The following is a 20,944-nucleotide window of genomic DNA, read 5'->3' as shown; positions in this document are numbered from 1 at the left end:
GCGCTTGATTTTTTATACGGCTTCTCCCTTTTCGCCGTAGCGACGAGCGGGATGCACACAGACTGTGTAGCAGAACAAACGATCACTCCGCCTGCTGTCTGTTTAAGTCAAAACGAGCCGACCTCATGTCTTGCGAGAAATAAAGCACCGGTACTTTAGCTAGCTAGCTAGCTTTCAATGCAGCTAACAGGTAAGTAACTTAAATCTTTCTCTCGGTTTGTCATGGCGGAGGGTAACGGCAGCGTCAACGTCGGTCCGGCCAACCTTCCTCCGGGTGACCCGCAGCTGATCGGTATGATTGTGGAGCATCTGAAGAATCGGGGGCTTTTTGACGAGTTCCGTCGGGACTGTTTAGCCGACGTTGACACGAAGGTAAACAGCTAACGCTTTTTTTGGCTAACTTTTAAAGTTATCTAGTTCTATTGCTATCCTCTGCTAGCAAGCCAGACTAGAAGCTAATGTTAGCCAGCATTGGTATAGCTCTAACTAGCATTTAACCGTTAGCACGTTGCTAATTTAACTGGGAGAAAGATAATGTGGTCTGCTCATTGTTGCAACAATACATGTACAGTATATAGCTGAATTCTGACTGAGTTAACGTCGCTGTCATTGCTGCCAGCCCGCCTATCAGAACCTGCGACAGAAAGTTGACAACTTTGTCACGTCTCAGCTGAGCACGCAGGACTGGAACCCGTCCATCAACAAGAACCAGATGAGGAACGGACTGAGGCAAAGTGTGGTTCAGTAAGTGCTGTGTTTTTCCTCTTTGTTACACGTCCTGTGCACGCTGCTTGATCAATCCTGTGTTTTGTCTGATAGAAAGTTGTATGTTACACACAGAGTATGTTTAAGTTAATGATTGTTTGCTGTGACATGAAAGTTAAATCCAGTCAGGGTGTCATTAAAGGGCTTATCCAGGTGTTTTCTCCATATATTTTCTACTGCACTTCATTAAAATGGGAGTTCTCCAAAGAGACACATGGAAGACAAAGATGGTAAAATTAGAGCTACAACTGATTATTGTCATTATTAAACAATCAAGTATTTTTACTGCTGATTAATAAAACACCAGGAAACGGTGAAAACCATACTCATAATTTCCCTCTAGCTCCAGCCGATGTCTTCAAATGTCTTGTCTTGTGCGGCCAACAGCCCCAAAATTAGTGATATTTATATAGTAAATAATTCTATCAAAGGGAGAAATGTAGGAAAATCCTCAGAATGGAGAGGCTGGGGTTCCCCTTTAAATGACTGGTTGAACTAGTTCATTCAACTTGAAAAGAGCTCCATTACAGTTTATAATGTAAAATATATTTTTTTAAACAGTACTACTTCTTGGTTTTGGTGTTTAAGTTCTGTTGTGTTTTTTAGATCGGGTATGCTGGAGTCCGGCGTAGACAGGATTATCACTCAGGTCGTGGACCCCAAGATGAACCACACTTTCCGGCCGCACATAGAAACCGCCATCCATGATTTCTTGTCGGGGGACAGGAGGGAGGAGAACACATCGAGTTGTAACTCTGCACCATCTGAGCAGACAGAACCACAGGAGGCCCCGTCTGCCTCTGGCCCCAAAACCCCCTGAGGTCTGATTTTTCTTTTTTTCTTTTTTTTTTAAACTGAAGCACAGTCGAAGATTATAGAAATACAGCTAAGAAATCTGTATTCTCTCTCTTGCTCCAGGCACACACACTGGTCTACACATAATGTCGTATGGCTGCGTTTGCCTTTTGAAAGGTGCAGCATCTGACAAGAGGAGGTGTAGGAGAAAGAGGAAGAGGTTGTTTCCTGATACCTCTGTTTGCCAGACTAGAGTCAGGAGAGCATCGGAAATGTTCAGCATGAGATGTTGCTTGATTGCCAATCTGTGCTGCACGCGGCCGCGACTGGAGAAGTTGGACAATGCTCAGTCACTGCACTGTGCGGTCTTTTAGAGAAAAAAAAGGTACTTTTTTTTGTTTCTGACCATTTCTTACGTGCAACATCGGATAGATTTTTATTTTTGGAAAGTTGTGCATCGTGTAAAGACATCTTCCGCTAAACAACACATTGACTAAAAATGTGTTAAACTTTCAAACACTTTCTACACTGGTTCAAAACATTTGGTGAGGTTGGTTGATTTCCATTGAGGAGGAAGATCCTGCGGTTTCCTTCTAACTCACAAGATGTATAAATAGACGTCTGTAGGTTCTTGGAAAACCTCAAATTGAATTTTTGAAAATCATGTAAATATGTTTTGTTTTTCATTACACCATGTTTCCTTCTGGCACTTGTATTTGCTATGTAGTATTGATCGTGCTTTACTAAACACATTTGACATCATTTTCCTCTCTGCCTTATTTTTTCCTTATTGTTCCCATTTGTAGTTTCTGTTATGTCCTCTAACTGGTGGGGACAACTTTCTCAGTTCCCTGTAATGAAAACAGAAAGCAGAGCCCATAATCCTAAAACAGCTCCACCAGGTGGGGTAGTTGTTCTCAGCTCTCAGGTATTTCAAAGGCGGAAGCCAGCAAACAGAAATCCTAGGCTCATATTTTAGAGTCACAACCCCTGATTCCACCGCCTGAGATGGTTTCGCTGTGGCTGATTTGTTTGTAGTTTTCTTACAGGATCGAAGTCAAACCTCAGCAGTTCGTAGAGAAACCCTGTCCCTTTGAAAGCCTCGATAAATCCTGGCTTAAACCTCAGTCAGTTAGGAGTGTTTGTGTGCATGTCATCGCAGCTTGCGTAACTTTATTGATTTAACCACTTGTTTTTGGCAGGAGAGTCATCCACACGTTAGGACAAACGTGTGTCAGAGAGTGTGTGTGTCTGTAAGTCTGTTGCTCTTTGTGTGTGTGTGTGTGTGTGTGCTGTGAAGTCAGATATGCTGTGATTACTACATGGAAGTAAGCGAACTGATGAATGAATATAGATAAATTGTTTTAACATCAATGAAATATCCAATAGTTTAATGATATTTTTTGCTTGTTGGTTGAACTTGCAAAAGTAAAAACAGTTAATTAATGGGTTTATTTATTTGAGATATCGGTTAATGCGATGCTTTAAAACCGTTTTAAATGACAACCATAGTCCTCCACATCAGTTCAGCTAAACTGCAAAGAACTCATATTCTCCTATGTACCCTTAGTGGTTCTCAAAGTATCACAAGATGTGATCTTTTTGTAAAAACTCAACAGAAAGTCCTGTAGACTTCACATTGAGCTGTTTTACCAAACATAATGCCAAATCAATGGGTTTTTTTTTTAAAGGCACATTTTCACACAGGAAATTGTACATACCTCCGTTCTATCAGAGGCAAATATGTCAAAACCTCAGCACATAAAAACTAAACTCTCTGCATGTGTTTTTTTGTGGACTAACCTGTAAACCCAAACGTTATGGTAATGCTTCCTCTGCAGATCAATTATCCCAAAGCAGATGCTTTGATCCAGGCAGACATGTTGTTTAGTGTGTGTGTGTGTGTGTGTGTCGGGGTGAAGGGTCATTGTGTGGGTGGTCACCAGGGGTTGTGCGAGGGAAGCTGTGGGATGTTGTTTTGAAGCAAGATGAGACAGAACAAGCAGGAAAGGTCAGGGGAGAAAAAGTCCTCCAACAACAATCCAAACATTGACCCTCGTAAGAGTATGTCTTCCCCAACTGGGCCCCTGCATGGACACACACATAAACACACCCCGTCTTTCAACCTTGACCTACAGCTACAACACACACATTTATCTCAGCCATGTTCGGGGGGGGTTCCTCAATTGTGATGATTGTAAAGTCAAAGAACGCTGAACCCACTTCAGAATTTATTACAGCCGGGAAGCAGAGCAGTATGTTGAAACCAGTCTCTCACAATGTTCTGAAATACACAGTTCATTTTTAAAGGATTCTTAAACTCCTCCCCACGTCCCTATACAGACACGTTTCACTATTCCAAATTTACCCCTTCCTTATGTTTCTTATCTTCACGACAAGACGCACATGTTTCCGAGAGGGACATTCAGGGGTGAAGCTATGGAAAGAATCCTTAACACGGTCAGCACATTCATACAGTATAGAATTCCCTTACATGGTCAATACAGTACGTGTATACAGTATATCCATCACGTTCACTGAAGGCCTCTGGGATGTAGGGTAGATACACCCGAGGAGGCAGGGAAGCAAGAGTACGCTGATGTGATGGCATCACATGACTGTGGCCCGTCCCTTTGTGCGTTTCAAAGGTGAGAGGTCATGGCCGGCCACCATGAGACACAAGGCTGAAAAAGATGAATGTATCAAAGGGGGGAAAAAAGAGACAGTGAACTCACCTTGGACTCACAAATACAAACATACGTTGTGTTTAGAGCAACAATAAATCTTGTTTTCTCCATTAAATTAATGGAGATATATATTTATGTTATTGTATTGTCTTTCTTGGTCTTAAATGCTGAATTACCGTCATGTGATAAATCTGATGTGACTTATGTCTGAAACAGTTACACTAACTAAGTAAATTATCTTTAAGTACAAGATAGATTTTTTTTTTTTTTGGTTTCCTGCTCCCTTGGAGTTAGATCAAACAGAGACAGTCACTTATCTGTAGAGGCACCAACTGTAGCATCTGCTGAGGTTTTGATATGTCCGCCATCCCAATAACATGGAGATGAATTTGAGCGAACCAACCCTTTAAAGTCACTGCTGTCAGAATTGAATACGCACCAAAGACTAAGTGCTGCTCGTGGCAGTGACACGCTTTAAAAACACTTGGCTTGGTAAGTGTCAGATACAGTAATATATAATACAAACTCATTTAGAAATAATAACTATCCTATTCAGCTTTTTTAAATTTGAAAAACACATTTAACATACACATCAAAAGGATGAACATTTGAAATAGGCATGTGTGGAGGATAGGTAGGTTGGTTTTTACAGATGTTCATGGTCCTCAGAGGATGAATCCTTCTGACTTTTCCCTCTAGCACCACAAAGAGGGTCGTCTTTGTGAGCATGCTAGCACTGCAGAGCTGTGAGCATGGCTGTTGGCTCTTTGGTCTTGTTTAGAAATGAGGGGAAATTAGGGGATTTTTGCCAAGTAGGTTCTCCCATCCAAGGCATCTGTATTGGTATATTAGTGCAACAATAAACACAGAGTAGAAAATACAAAAATTGTAGAGACAGAAAATGTAAAGTAAGATAAAGCAAGCACTGCAAATCAAGACATATAGATGTAAAATAGAAAATGTACCTTAAAATATGAAAAAAAGAACATATATGAAAAATATGTAAAATTTTAATGTTTGAATAAAAGAGCTGTGGAAGTTTGGGCAGTAGTGTGCAAAATACTGATGCTCTCTGAAGCATTAAGAATATTTGCAATGTGCACAACCTGGCAACCTATTGTTTCCTCTTGTGAATGTCCTGTAACTCTTCATAAAGCATTAGTAATTGATTTCTTAACCAATAAAGCCATTAGTCACAGCTTAAAACCTTTTCTAAACAGTGCCTTATTAGATGGTGGTACCTGATGTTTTGTGTAAGAATTCTTCAGGCTTATTTATGTGAGCTTGTCAGACACGCATGACGTGAAAAATGTCCATTTACAGGAATGTAGCACTCTAACAAATTGTAAAACCTGACCCCCCCTTCACGTAGGGTGCTCTCTCTTTCAGGCTGGGTGCTTCTGATACGTTCCTCACTGCAGCCTCCCTGCCAAGAAAGCAGCTGCTAACACTCAGACACACACACACACACACACACACACAGAGCTGGAGGGTTAATTGAGTGTGGATGTCTTGAGTGATTGACCTTCAAGTACCCCTGCTGACTCCAGAGCAACAGGAAGACCTTATCCTGTAAGAGCATTTCTACTTTATAAATGTGGGGTTCAGTTTCATTTCTCTGCTCCACTCATCATTCAGTTTATTGGACCATTAAGAGGAAACGCACAGCAAACAGGCCCACATTCATTCTGCCACTGCTGCTCCTCTTTTTTTTCCCTCATCAATGATAAACTTCTAGCTCACGGTGCGGTGCGCGTCCACGTGGCTGCGCTGTGATTGGTGGAGACGAACTCGTGCCCTCGTGAACGCGCAGCTCTCGTGCGGCTTTATATATTTCAGCCTTCATGCCGCGTTCATTCTGCTCAGTGGAACCCCGTTTGATCGGCTGCGCGCCCGCTGCCCACACCTATAAAACAAACCAATTACATTTTAAAAAGTACAATTAAATCTGCCAAGTAGTGTGGAGCATGCCGGCGAACTTTTCCGCCGCGTTTTGGGTGTTTTTTCTGCTCCTTGCCCGTCAACAGGTGCTGACCACGGATCCGCATGATGTCCAGGAGAAACAAGTGAGCCAGGCCAAAAGACGCCTTTCTCTGCAGAGCACAGGTGAATCACTGCCAAACTCTCCACCCTTTCTCTGTCTGCACACACGACACACTGCATCAATGTTGAACTTTTTTTATGAACCCACAAAGCTCTGGTTGTCTCCAGCAAAACAGTTCGATCAGTCATTGATCCTTTAGTTATTAGAAAATATTGAATTGAGAGCATGTGCAAGGTTGCCAAGAGGAATACCTGCAGGGAGATGTTTATTCTGTGAATTAAAGTGCTTCTTGACTTTGGGAAGTTTGGTTTTAGTGCTCAAATATCTGATTTTTGCGTCTCACTGTGTATATAGTTTAGTTTCTGGACGTGCACTGGAGTATGTCTTTACCTTCAGTACTTCTTCTCAGCTGTTCATTAACTGTGCATTTGTTTGTATGGCTGTTTCTTGTGTACATATCAGGAATGTTTTCTTGCAGAGAAGGTTAAGTCTGCTTTTCTTTTTAGTGTGCGCGCTAAAGTGAGGGGAGTTGAAGTGACCTATGGCACCTCATGCAATAATTTATATCCAGTATATGTTGCCGTTGTAGTTCACATGCTGTGCAGCCTGCATCCGTCCACACTGTACCACAGTCCGGCCTGTGTCTCTTGCTCTCTGCTCTGTTGGTCGCTGTAATTCAATGCGCAGCTCCGGTGGCTCGATCCCGGCCAAAGCACATTCCCTCCGTACCAGCAGGGAGGTGCATGACGGCACGTCCGGCCCGGAGCTGACCTGCAGGCTGCACAACATCAGCAGCAGCGACGACGGATAGAAACAAGTGTATTAAAGCAGCAGCAACAACTTAATAACGATCCAAGTTTGCAGACAGACCCAAAAAGTGATCTGATCCATCTTGCGGCCGTGACCTCCCCAGCCAAAGAGAAAACTCTTCTCAGTGTTTCTGTTAAAGTTGATGGACAACAGGGGGAGTAGTTCCTGATATTCAGCATTATATACACTGCAAACACTTCTAAACACTGAAATGAAATGTTGCTTTCCGTGAAGTGAAAGCATTGTTCTCCATCACTGATGTTGGACAGTTTCAGTCTCCTCAGCAGTGGTGGACTTCAACTGAATGAGCAGCAGGGACAAAGAAATAAAAAAAAAACAGGGAAAACCTGGTGTGGTGCACTTCCAAACTGTTGTCTAGCATGTTGGCCAGCCTGTGTGGCACTGCATAGCATTTTCTCCACTGGAAGGGGATCCTAGGGGGCAGTTTACCATGTTTAGTCTACCACAGGGGCATCCGAGACCCCCCCATCTGGTCAACCAGTGCACCACCCTCCCAATGTTTCTTCCCTCGTCCTGCTGTCCACTACACTACTGTCCAATTAAATGACCCGGCAATTAGCTTTTCTGACACGTGATGTCGTTGTGATGCTCTTTACCACAGTAAACAGCACAGTGGCACATATGATGAGCGGGACACACTGGTGCCACTGCAGGGAGGTTAATATTGATCTCCACCTCTCTCTCTCTCTCCGTTTCTGTGTTCCTCTCAGCAGAGATTCAGAGTTGCCTTGTGAGTTCGGGGGACGTCGGCTGTGGGACGTTTCAGTGCTTCAACAACAACTCCTGTGAAATCCAAGGGCTGCACCACATCTGTCTCACTCTGCTGCACAACGCTGGGCGCTACGACTCACAGGTAGGGATGGGCACCCCAGCGTGACCTTATTTCTCACACACACACACACACACACACACACACACACACAAAAACACCTTTCGAAGGTAATTTGTTTGCCATCAGGCCCCTTTTGCACAAGCTGACGCTGCCTGAAAGCATGTCCAGCAGCAGCCAAGGACAGGCTTAGATGAGACATATTTGGATAAATATTTTTATTTCATTTAATCCCTTCAATCATTACAGTCATTTGTGAGGAATGTTTGTTGTATAAGGAGCAGTGTATAGTTATGCATGGTGGCACTGGTTACAGAACAAACTGAGAGGGGAACTGAAATGAGAGAGGGAACAGCTTGTCTACTTTACTAGAATAGAAGTGCATGAGAGAGTGATGCCAGTCTAATGTGTCTCCAGTATGAGCAGGCACAGTGGATGGTGTTCTGGGAGTTACTTTGTACTGGATATATAATGCAGCTCCACACAGTAACAAACAATATAATAGTGATGAACCTGGATCTGCAGTTCCCTTCAGCTTTACAGAGCTTTACAGCGACTTTCAGCTCAGTGTATTGTTGTCCGTCCGGCCACTTCACTGGTTTGGTTCACTCTCACTGCTCTCACAGCACTGTTTTAGTGTTTAGTGTCTAAAGAGCTCTAAAACCCTACTGTGCACTACCTGCCCAACACCAATCAGCAGACAGCAACTCGCTGCTGAACATCATGGAGCAATCAGCAGTTAAGAGCAAGATATTTCCCTCAGGAGTTGGTGGAGACCAAAGCAGAGATAAAAGGAGAGACTTAGATTCATCAGGTGGTCAGAAACACTACTCTGAATCAATGTTAATGTTGCTCCTTATGTGCTGCATGTGTAAGTAGGCACACGTTTGCTAAAAGTTACGCCATATCACACAGTCGGTCCACAAAAATGTCTCTGTCCTTCATTGGCCACAGTTTTCACCCTCGAAAGCTGAAATTTGTCGTGGAGGTCAAATGTGTGTGTGTGTGTGTGAAGGTGTGTTCGTGTTTATGCCTATTGGCAATAATTGAGTGTGGCCATTACGTTGTCCTATAAGAAAAAGGCACAGAACTTCTAAATGGAGTCACGTAACACCACCAAACTTTGTAAAAACACACACATACAAAAACACGGACATAAACATACACACACATGCCCTGAAGCTGTAGTCCACAGATGGAGCGTGTGTGTGAATTGCGTGCACACCTAGATTGCGAATTCGTGCCTGTTTTTGATCAACATCCCAGTACGAACACTCAAACAGCCCTTTTTTAAATCACGTCTTAGAAATTTGATAATAGCCAAATCCAGAATTATTTTCCCCACAATCTTAAAATCTTTGCTCACATGAACGACTGAATGGTCGTGAAAAAGTTTACATGTAACGTGAAGCAGACTCTAAATCAGAAGCATAAATTCTAACTACCAAGGACAAATGGGACACATCTTGGTCTTAGAGCTTTTTCTATTTTTGAAAAATACTTTAATGGAAAATTAATGAATTATTTTCAATAGCGTCGATGTGATGTGAGGCAATGACTCAAAATCAATACCACAAATGATTACTACACAGGACACACCTTTTAATTCTGGATTTTAATGCTACTTGTATGTTTTTTATGGAACATTCATGATTTTTTTTTTTTTTTTCGAAAAGCTTCCGTGTGATGTGAGGATTTTAGTGATTCTCCTGTTTTAGATTCTTGTGGACCCTATGTACACAGAAAATAAATAATTTTACATAAGAAGTGGGCAGAAACAAGAGAGTTGGCACCAGACTTGACAGTGTGTTTGCTCCGTATATGCAACTTTGCAAACCAGGTCATCAAAAATGTCCAAAACTGATCCACTGATTCCTCCTGTTGCTCCTCTCCTCCAGGGCAAGTCATTTGTGAAGGACGCGTTGCGGTGCATGGCGCTGGGACTGCGGCAGCGCTTCAGCTGTGTGAGCCGCCGGTGCTCGGCAGTGAAAGAGATGGTGTTCTCGCTCCAGAGGGAATGCTACTCCAAACACCAGCTCTGTCTGGCGCTACGGGACCACATGGACACCATGGGCAATCTGGTGCAGTTCCACCTGATGTTTCCCCCGGGGTGAGAGTCACACATTAACAAATAATCACCACCCAAAGGAAAAAGTTAAAACAAAAACATCAGTCATTAGTGACCAGTGGATGAAAAAAAAAAGATGTTTTTATCTCTTTTTTTTTTCATCTACTGGTCAGTTTTGAGATTTTGAGTCTGCTTCCTTAACATGTCCTCTGTAGACTGGTGGAAAGATCACGTCCAAAATATACCTTTATGTGTTTATTTTACTACAATTTGTCTATTTGCATCAGTAGATTTCTCCTATATTTGTATCTTTAAAGGTCATTTTCTCGTTATTTTCTTTTGAGCCAGAAATCTCCACTGAAGTAGCTTTTAATTACACCTAACTTTCCAGTTTTAATGTTTATATTCTGAAGGTTTTTTTCCAGAGGGGTTTGTTCATATATCATTCATAGCCTGATTTATGTAACATTTATGCCTAAAAACAAGGTGAAAGTGTTTTTTTATGGCTGTTGACAGTATTTTCTGATTAACGGAGTAATAAAAATATAGATATCCAAATTCCCTCCATAAAAACCTTTGACTTTAATATGTCATCAAAATAAAAAAAACAGTTTTGAACTCAGCTTTCTCCATGTCTAGATGTCTAAAAATATAAGCAAATTAGCATACATTTATTTTGATTAATCATATGCATGTATAAGCCAAAATTACAAAAAATAATTGTCTTTAAGTAATTAACTGGTTGTTGTTGTTTTTTACCATTATCACCTATACTGTTTTGCCTAAAGCTACTTTAAAGTAGTAGAAGTAGAAGAAATAACACAATCCTCCTCACAGATGAAACGTTCGACTCATGAACAATAAAATTCGCTGTTGCTTAATTTAATAAACTCAAAGTTTTTTCCTCTTGCAGATTACTGGATTGGTAAAACCAGTAGTTTATGCTGGCTAATGTTACCTAATGTTGACCACCAACAGATGATGATGCTTTATTGCTACAATAATACTTTACATGTAATTTTTTCAATGGTTTTATCACAACAGTGAAACGCTAAGTAAATATCGAAGCACACCAGGACACAGGTTTTGTTTATTTCGACACAAGTCGGTAAATAATGAAATGTATGATGGCCGAATTCCATTTAGCTGCTTCAGGGGTCCTGTGCACACGGTCTCACTTTAAGATTCTGAGTATACCACAAGTCTGTGAACAGCAGGTCATTTTTTTTCCTTGTGTGCGTGTCCCCTCAGTCCGTACGTGGAGCTGATGAACTTCCTGTTGAAGTGTGGAGACGAGGTCAGGTTGTGGGTCAGCCAGCGACTGCGCAGGCAGTGCGAGCAACACTGGGGGCCGCTGTGCAGCAGCTTCGGCAGCACCTGCTCTCTCAGCCAGTCGGACGCTCCGCAGCACACCACCGCCCCACCACCCACCACGCCCTGGCCTGTCACCGCTCAAGGACCCCTGCAGCAGCCAACCGGAGCGGCCGCACCAGAGGTCAGGAGCGGGCTCAGTCCGATCGACAACGTGACCCAACCTGGTCTACCCATGTCTGAAAAAGCCAACATTACTGCTTCGTAAACAGACCGGCAAGTCACACAAAAGGTGCAGACAGGGTACACAAAGATACAAAGATCATGCACTTATTACTATTATATTAGTAGTAGAATTAGTGAAAGTAGTTTTATCAGAGTATTCAGTGTAGTTTTGCTGGTGAAAGCAATGCAACATTTGTGCTGTATTATTTTTACACTTGACTTCGTACAAGGATGAAAACCAATTATCTACCTCACTTCAGCATCACAGTAAACCTTCAGCAAAGGGCACGGACATACACGAGTAAACACTACAGGGAATTCGTCAGTAGCCCAAGAGCAGCTGATGGCTTGAAGTCAGGATTCTACCTATTTAAGTCTGTTTTTGTATTTATGAGGATTGTTATATTATGCACCATGTAGACACACTATCAGACATTATCTTGTAGACAGTCGGGGTGCAGTCTGCAGGAAGGGAAGCACTCTTTGGTTATGACGTGTTATAAATATGTGTTTTTGATGTTCTACTTGAACGATCACATTTCATACAGACCCCAGGTTTCAAGCTATATTTTGTAAGTTTTTATTTAAATGACTCTTAAAAATACATTTGTAAGCATTTTGATTGAGATGAAATAAACCACAATGCTGTCACTGGACAGAGGAGTGTGTTAATAAGGTCAATTCTGTGCTGTCAAATAGTTAACACAAATTCACAGTGTAGCATCTCTGAGGTGATAAATGTTGGGTATCCTGAAGGAGGAAGACAAAAGTGTTGCACACTCTGGCTCCACATGCGTTTCTCTTTTGGGTATTCCCTTTCTTAGGCTATCCTGCCATCTACTGGCACGTCTGTGGCAATGCTGCACAACAGTATATCCCTCCATGTGCAGCAAATATTCTACTTTATTCTAACAAACTTTCTGTTCAACATTCACACAGGGTACACGAGTAAGTAGTGACATTTTAGGATCAGTAGTCTGGACGTCCATTTTAGAAGTCATTAACTGAAACAGGAACAGCTGTCCAGAACAGACTAACTTACACACACACACACACACACACACACGTACAGACTGTAATTAGACAACATGTTAACAAAAAGGAACAATACGGTCTTGACCCTGGTTGGTTCAGAATGCCAAATTTAGTATTAAGGCCTCAGTATGCTTCAACGTGCTGTACTTCTCTCAAAGCTCTCTCCTACTGCTGTCCCTTTTCATGCCTTTGAGGAGAAACAATTGGAAAATGTGCATCCTAATTTGTACAAATCGTTGCGTCGAGACTATTCAATCATCACATAAATAGCCCCAGAGTTCTTAGAGAGGCAGTGTGTAGCAGCCAGGAGGCGGCCATCACAGCAGGATTTTTGCATTAGCTGTGACTGCAACAATTTGCATAAAGTAAAAACATGTGCCTTTAGACGCATTTGAATGGCACATTGTACGACTGAGTTTGTTTGAAGCATGCTGAGGCTTAAAAAAATCAGTTGTTGCATGAAACCTCACAGGGCCACTTAAGTCAGTAAGCTCTTTTTACTTATTTACAGTAGGATTCAACCATAAGTGGATTTTATAAAACTCTTTATACCCATTTGATAAACCCACATATTACAAACAATGGTCCTAAAGAAGATGAGATGTTTTTACCTCTAAGTGCTGCAGTCCAGTCTCAGTGTTGCCTTTAACTCTGCATGTAGTCCATGTTTCCAGTCTGCTGAGTAAAATGAGTAGAAAACATTTTCCTCAAAGCCCAAGTGTGCAAACTAACAGCCGGCCAGTTAAATGAAGGGGAAGAGACGTTTCTTAAGGATGTAGAGGACGGTGGCGAGGAAGAGGGCCACAGCCAGGAAGATGAGAAGCTTGTCCGTCAGCTCCCGCCGGTTGTACTTAAGGATGAGTTTCCTCCCCAGGTGGATGGTTCCTGTCATGCTTTTGAACTCCTCGTTGGTTTCTTCCACTGTCCTGGAGGAGGTGGCTGTGGTGAGGAGCAGGAACAGAGGCATTAAAGGTTTAAAAAGTGAAGAGGAGTTAGAAACATAAAATGATTTTCAAAGGGGAAAGCATTGTTCTAAAGTAGATTTACATTTTGCACACAAACCATAACCCTGACAAAAAAGCACAAACACAGAGTGGAGGAGGCGTTTTTTTACCCAGCGTCGCGATGGAGTCCTCGCTCTGCTTCACCTGTTCAGCCATCATCCTGCTGATGGACATCAGACTCTCTGTGATGTTGCTGCTGGTTTCCACAAGGCTTTCCTTGGTCACCTTCCTGAGACCAAAACACAGAATGTATGGTTGGCGTTTGGCAGTTTAGAGAAACAGTGTACTTGTCGATCCAGCAGAGCTGCAATGATATGTTGTTTAATTTGTTATCATATTATGTATGCAAGGATGTGTGTTAGCGTCCAAGAAAACTGTTTACTCTGGAATAATTTCTGCTAAGACCGTCCCATTTCTACCTGCAGAGCAAGTAATTTCTTTAATTTTTAGATCTATTTTTTAAAATCCTTAACATGAGGTTACTTTCCACTCTGCAATCAAGAGAGCAAAACTATACAACTGTGCTAATAACTACACTGCAATCAAAAACATTTTATTACAAGTGAAATAATCTGAGTAAAAATGTATTAATACAAATCTCAAAATTCAGATTCAGCTCAACAACAAACAAAAGTTTTGGATTCAGAACGTTTGATTCAGCAAAAAATTTGCAATAATATATTCTTAATCACAAATATGTTTTGATTACAGTGTGGAAAGTTTTGATCTCAAAGCTGTTCCGGTTGATTTCATAATAAAGACACAAAAATAACCTCATACATTTTATCATTTCAGTTGTTTGAGCTGTTAAATGTAAAAAGCAAGGACCCATCACAAAGGACCATGAACCCTTCAGACAGGATTAATATTACAGAGGGAGGTTGGTAATAAAATGCTTCTCCTCTTTCCTTTCTAACAGAAGTTGTCCTTGCAGACGACATTTTAACCGCTGGCAAATTACAGCAGACGGTTCTGTAACAGACAATAATATGCTGCCGGTGAAAATGTGACCATTACCGCAGAGTTTTGCACTATTTTGAATGTTAAAATTATTAATCATAATGATTTAGCTTTAAATAAATAAATAAATAACTAAGACAGCCGCAAACAATTTAAATGTCTGTTTTCTGAACATCTATTAGGCCAAAAGTGAGAAAAATGTATTTCTCACTACACATAAAAAGTTTAGTGGTACAAAACGCTGGGACAGAATCACCTTCAACGTGACATTAAGCTGCCCATCTGATGAACTTTCACTGTGTATCTGTTTTACTGTATCTTTACTTTTTACTGATGACACTCAGTAAGAGGAAATGCAACTTTTGTATAAAATCTCAGAGAAGTAAATCCAGTCTGAATAGTTGTTTAGGTTGAACAAAAGCAAAACACCTCACCTGACGTATCATTTCAGCACCACAGTAGAGCCTCGGCAGAACTGTACTGACCTTTGTCTGATGCTCTGAGTTTCTCCTCCGCGCAGCAGCTCGTCCTTCTCCATGTTGTCTATGGCTAGTTTACAGGCCAGGTTAGATTTCCTCCACGCTGTCTGGTTACTGGAATCCGCAGAAAGAATTATTCACAAATAAAGTTTGAGAACTGTAGTTTCTGTTTCAGTTTTCTTCATCTCATCTGATCTGTTGTGTCTGAATCTGTTTTGTGTTACAGGCTGTTTTTATCCCATCAATTGCAATGTATTACCTCTTTGTCTGCCTTTGTTTCCTTATTAGCTCTAGATGTGGATGTACTACACATTTTCTTTTACAGGATAACTAAAGAAAAATTAAGTGTCAAATAAGATGCACATCAAAGAACAGCAGTCCAACTAATGAGTGAACATTTTTTGGTGTCATTGCCAGTAACAATGAGCTAACATTAGCATCATAATCAGTGCAACAATTAAACTCCACTCAACATCCAGAACGTGAAATATCTGCCAAAGCATTATAAGTAAAATCAATCACAGGCTACTTTTTACAATATCAATACCAAACTTTTACAGCCTCTAAACCCCTTCAGGAGAATGAGGCACAGCCAAACCTGCAACACGTAAAAATGGGTTACAAACTAAGCATGACAACTCAGGTTCATGTAGAAGATGTTTGATGGCACACAAGCTAATTCTTCATGTCTGTGTGCACGCCTACACACCTCATCATTTGCCTTCGCTGGCTCTCCGTCTCTGCCTGGATGGCCAGTCTGTCCGTCTCTCTGTCCTGCTCCTTCGCCATCTGGTCCAAATCCTACAAAACAATACGTCACATCAAATATGGATGGATTTTAAGCAAAAATGTGAATGGTGCAACACAGTGTGCATGTGATAAGAGGCCTGACCTGTATTCTCAGTCTGAGCCTGCTGAACTTCTCTTTGACCTGAGAGTTGAGCTCCATGAGAGCTGACTGAGGTCCAGGACAATCCCTGATGTCCTGCACGTAACACGTACACACAATTCAATTATGTATGCAAGATTATATAGAGGTGATCAAGATCGACCGTACACTAAAACAGAGCAGTTAAATAAATTCTTTCGTTTGGAAATGCTGGGGGAGTGCACATTGAACCTAGGCTCTTTAAATCATTAAATAGATTAAATATATCACATAAATAAAAATACATTTAGTGAAATACATTGTGCTATAAGTTGTATACAATATGTGTAATATTATTAAGATACATGTTCATTTGCACAGAGGCACTGAGGAGTTAGATTGGTGATTATTCTAATACTAATAAAATGTATTTGCTACTAAATTTGTTTTTAAAATGTAAATGAATAAAGAAGCATTTCTATCACACACCTAAAGTGATGGCTGATCACCATACTTTATATAGAGAGATTTTTTGGCACGATATCTGTTACAGTTCAATAACCAAACAATTGATTTATTGATTTTATTTCTAAAAAATTGCTTTGCTTTGCTTTTTAAGCAATAACATTTTATGATTAATATTAAGGATGCAGCTAATAGTCATTTATGGATTTATGTGCAGATTTATAAACTCTCTCGATTAATCAGTCAACCGTCTGGTCGATGAAATAACAAGAAATACTCATCAAAGCTTAGTGATTAAAACTGTTTGTTTTGTTTGCTTTGCCTTAAATCCGAAGAAACTTGGCTCACTGTAAAATAGGGTGACACCAGCAAACATTCACATTTTGCTTTAAAAAAATGATTTAAAATGCTGAAAGGCCCATTTAGGTGAATTTTCTGACCAGTGACTTGTTTCAAATCTTCTTTTAAATGAAGGTTCAAAACATAAAGAGAAATCTGGTTGACAAAATGGTTGCATCATACCATATTTTCACATTTGTATGTTAAGTATCTGCCGCAGACATGGAGTCAATAAAATATTCGTAGTGACTATAGGAAATAAAGATAAACAAAGTTATTATCATAACACTAATGAAGAGATAATTCTCTCTCTTCCTGTGACTTTAAATTGTCTGTTAGCTGTTAGCTAACATTAGCTTCACTTCTGAGTCGTGTGACGCCTTCACGGACTCCAGAACTAAACCGATGCCAGCATGAGCTAAATAAAAAATGAACCAATAAGCAAACTACGCGTTTCAGTTCTTACCTGAATAAGAGCCTTAATTTCCAGGTCATACTTAATAATTTCTTGTCCACAAATTCGGACGTGGACATCCGCACAAGACGCCATATTTGTTTTGGTACGGCAACCCGGAGGCCCAAAAAGAAACAACGCGCCCCTTGACAGGCGAAGTAGTAATTCTTTTTGTCTGTTTAACAGATAGTTTGTGCTGTTTGTGTATGATAGAGTAATTAGAGTATAGATAGAGTAATTAACAAACATATGATGTAAAAATAGAATAAAAGTTCACTAATTAATTTTAACGTGGTTTCATAATGTGGGCGTATAATGGAAAAAAATCAAGCCAAAATAAATTTTTTCAAGCAAACCTTATCTAAAATATCTGAAGCAGTGGTTGTATATAAGACAACGAACATAGTCACAGCTCCTCACTCAAATCATACCGAGGTACAGTTGGAAAAAGAGGAACGTGGCTGAAAAACGCCAGCTATGTCTGGCCAGTTAGCAATTGAGTACTTCATAGTACTTCATCTCTAAGCAGGAACAAACTAGCAAACGTTTATACAGGAGTAGATGAAAATTGTCTACAGACCAGTACAGATATGATGTTATGGTCTTGTGGACGTGAGTTTTTTCAATAGACTATATAAAGATGGACGAAACAAGGTGTCACCCATTGGTTTATATATGAGCCAGTGAAGCCCAGAGATAAATAATGTATTCATAATAAGGGCAAAGACTTAATGTGTTAACCTGTAGGAGAAATTTTTGAGATTTGGGCTAAATAAAGACTATGCTTGTGCTATTTGTTATATATATATTCAATTTGTACTCATTGCTTTTGGGTCAATATGAATAGTTTTATCAACAGGAAAATGCGAAGACTCCCATATAGCCGCATTAATGTGTTTGGTGTGGTGTTGCATCCTGTGTTCAGTCTGTTTAGCTTAAATCTAATTGGCTTATTCCTCTACAGACCTTCATGGTTGTCAAGAAAAAAAAAAAAAAAGAATCATACTGGGTGACAGTGAAGTTTTGTCATGATGATGAAGACGGGCACTTCTGTTTATGACAAGTCATCCCCACATCCTCCGTCCCGGTGCCCTAAATACTTACAGAGCACCGACTTATACCACAGTAAAACATGTTTCCTTCTGTTTGAATAACATCTGCTAAACACTACAGTTTTGTCCAGGTTGTTTTTGGAAATTATCAAGCCTTTGTTATGAATAATGTATAAAATTAAAAAAAAATAAAATAAAAATAAATGTATATTAGTGACCCATTTTTTTAGGAGTTGCATCCTCAGTGGAAACAAATGGACTTCGGTCTGAGTGCTAAATAAAGTCAGACATTATTGAGAAACTGATTTACACGTTGTTGCTTTTGGTCTTCTGACAGCATTTTGTAGATAATAAAAAATACAGAATAACATTCTGTAATTCATAATATTCTTTCTGAGATGCAACAACCTCATAAACAATCTGGAAACCATTTTTTGCTCATTTGCAAAACTGGATAAACTTGTATCAATACATTCAAAGTTTCCTCTCCTCTCCGTAATTTTGTGTGCACACAGTGTAACAATTAATAACTAAGTAATTGAAATAGACAAGAGTCAGGGTGGGGTGCTAATGGTTTTATTATTTTGATATTAAAATCAATAAACATAATCAGACTATTGTGGTTACAAGCAGAGCTGTGGTACCAACTCCCGGCTGATACAACAGAGAAAGAATGATTTCAAAAATAAGAAAGAAAGAAAAAGAGAGAGGCACAATAACACAACAGAGATTCAGGTCAGGTGTCCGCAGGATGTCGAGCAGCCAGAGACAAAAACTGTCAGAAGCTCTGAAACAGAATGACTTGTTACAGTACAAACCGAAAAAAATAAAAATAAAACATCTTTTAGATTTCCATGCCTGTGCATAAAACCACCCACTGTGCCTCCAAAAAAAACAACAAAAAAAACAAAACAATGTAAAACAAAAAGTTAGATAAAACAAAAGTATAAACCCAGCACAACATTTATTACACAACATAAATATAACAACTGTCAAGATATTGTATTCGAACAGGCATATATGTGAACTACAAATATAGACGTCATTGCTAAAGAGAGGATCAAGTTAGTTTCAGCAGGATACACTTTCTGCAGGTTTTGCTTCTTTATGAAATTAGAATCACCAAGAGATCTATTATAGAGCACTTAGCAGTGAAGTACAGCCTTCCTACTGAGACTGGGGAGAGGAACACACACAGGACTAACTACAGAAAGATCCCATGCTGTTGATCTAATCAAATAACTTACCATACAAGACCAGAAGCATCATAACAATGGCATGTAGCTGTGGAGCTCAGAATGACCGATACCTCCCACATCCTCTACATGTTTGGACTTGTATGGATTTCCTATAAAATCGTCTTAACTGTCTGTCGTTATTATCAAAATTGGAAAAAAAAAGAAAAGAAAAAAGAAACAGTACAGATGCTTTAGGGTAAGCATTTTCTTTTCGTTAAATGTCTCCTGCTCCATGCATTTTGGCAACTCTGGAGGGAGATGTAAATCATTGGATGTTGAGTTGGACCTGTGTAGATATGGAAAGAGGGGTTTTTGTTATTATCTAGGGTGGGTTGTTGTCGTTTGCTTTAATAAGATCAGTCTGCAGAAGAGGAAATGAGCTCCTCCTCATCATTCATTGCAGGGGAGGATGAGGGGTCTCTGCCCACCAGCCTTTAGTGACCCCTGATTAATCTCAGGAGCTCCCTGACAAGACAACTGCGAACCAAAGCCCTTCTGAAATAAAAAAAAAAGCACCCAGAAGGAGCGAAACATCTCTGGCGCAGTTTTCCCAGAAAACTGATCAAATTTTCAAATTTCCCCACTGAGGTTAGAAAGAGACTCCTAAGCCGTGGAGCACCTGATCCTCAGTCCGGAGTCGCGACCAAAGAAGAGTTGTGTCATCGAAAGGTTGTCTTCGCTGATTCGGTGGACCTGGTTTAGGGCTCTACCGCCCCTTCTGACCGCGTCCAACCTCCAATGACAGAACGCTTCATGGGCTTCACAGACGACGAAAACACAGAGTCACAATGAGACTGCAGTTCTGAGAGCATCTAAATTCTTTTGAATGGCAGAACACAGGAGCACAGGAGCAGACAGACATAACTGAAGCCAACATGTGTTTGATTTCTATGTGATTATTTGAGTTTTGTTTGTGATAAATGTTTTGTTTATGGATAAATCTGGTGAAATTGGTGCAGTTTAACTTTTAATCTCCTAATGAATCTCCTAATGAACCTTATTAACCTGTAAAATGTGTCGTTTTTAATACTTTTATTTTTGTACTGATTAAACAAACGAGATTTAACATGTGAACCAGTGAGTCTTTATGTTTGGACAGAGTCACGTTAGCTGTTTCTGATCCCTGACAGCCACTGTTACCTAATATCTGATGTTTGCTCACGTGGGGATTCTTCAATCCTTAATTCCTGAATCGCTGGGTCTCTCTCTTAATTAAAGAGTTTGGTCTAAACCTGCTCTTTATGGAAAGAGTCTCGAGATAACGCTGTTATGAATTGGAGCTATATAGATAAAGACTGATTGATCGAGACAGAGACGGGCTGTCGAGCACAGTAGCTCCATATTTACTGTGTAGACATGAAAGTGGTATCGGTCAAAATATTACAAGATTAAATATTCCTTTAACACATCACTACCCTGTCTACTATTAAATATTTGGTACATTACAAAATTACAAGAATCTTGTTTGACCGTCTTTTTTTTTAGTTGGATTTTG

At 40.3% G+C, this 20,944-nt stretch overlaps 2 protein-coding genes across 2 annotated transcripts; one reads left to right on the top strand and one right to left on the bottom strand.

Annotated features, from left to right (window-relative positions):
* Positions 1-110: 110 nt before the first annotated feature.
* Positions 111-12,204, top strand: LOC139213398 (stanniocalcin-2-like). The gene is made up of 7 exons (XM_070844076.1): positions 111-372; positions 620-744; positions 1,372-1,583; positions 6,207-6,353; positions 7,833-7,975; positions 9,850-10,061; positions 11,271-12,204. The coding sequence occupies exons 1-7, from the start codon at positions 223-225 to the stop codon at positions 11,596-11,598; spliced, it is 1,317 nt and encodes a 438-aa protein (XP_070700177.1). The 5' UTR covers positions 111-222; the 3' UTR covers positions 11,599-12,204.
* Positions 12,102-17,255, bottom strand: bnip1b (BCL2 interacting protein 1b). The gene is made up of 6 exons (XM_070843117.1): positions 17,172-17,255; positions 15,926-16,018; positions 15,743-15,834; positions 15,040-15,147; positions 13,705-13,823; positions 12,102-13,529 (listed from the first exon to the last, which is right to left on the bottom strand). Exons 1-6 carry the CDS (start codon positions 17,253-17,255, stop codon positions 13,333-13,335), a joined length of 693 nt encoding a protein of 230 aa, XP_070699218.1. The 3' UTR covers positions 12,102-13,332.
* Positions 17,256-20,944: the final 3,689 nt, after the last annotated feature.

The sequence above is a fragment of the Pempheris klunzingeri genome, chromosome 14, assembly GCF_042242105.1.
Source record: "Pempheris klunzingeri isolate RE-2024b chromosome 14, fPemKlu1.hap1, whole genome shotgun sequence".
NCBI classification, from domain to species: Eukaryota; Metazoa; Chordata; class Actinopteri; order Acropomatiformes; family Pempheridae; genus Pempheris; species Pempheris klunzingeri.
Note: the sequence above shows the minus strand (reverse complement) of the source record. Positions and strands in the feature narration are given on the sequence as shown.

Bases quoted from the DNA above. Each gene is read 5' to 3' on its own strand.
- bnip1b (XM_070843117.1), bottom strand. From the start codon at position 17,255: ATGGCGTCTTGTGCGGATGTCCACGTCCGAATTTGTGGACAAGAAATT. The intron at 15,835-15,925 runs GTCAGGCCTCTT...ATTGTTTTGTAG, and splicing joins GGCTCAGACTGAGAATACAG to GATTTGGACCAGATGGCGAA. The intron at 13,824-15,039 runs GTCAGTACAGTT...TTTTGGTCTCAG, and splicing joins ACTCAGAGCATCAGACAAAG to GAAGGTGACCAAGGAAAGCC.
- LOC139213398 (XM_070844076.1), top strand. From the start codon at position 223: ATGGCGGAGGGTAACGGCAGCGTCAACGTCGGTCCGGCCAACCTTCCT. The intron at 6,354-7,832 runs GTGAATCACTGC...TGTTCCTCTCAG, and splicing joins CCTTTCTCTGCAGAGCACAG to CAGAGATTCAGAGTTGCCTT. The intron at 7,976-9,849 runs GTAGGGATGGGC...CCTCTCCTCCAG, and splicing joins CTGGGCGCTACGACTCACAG to GGCAAGTCATTTGTGAAGGA.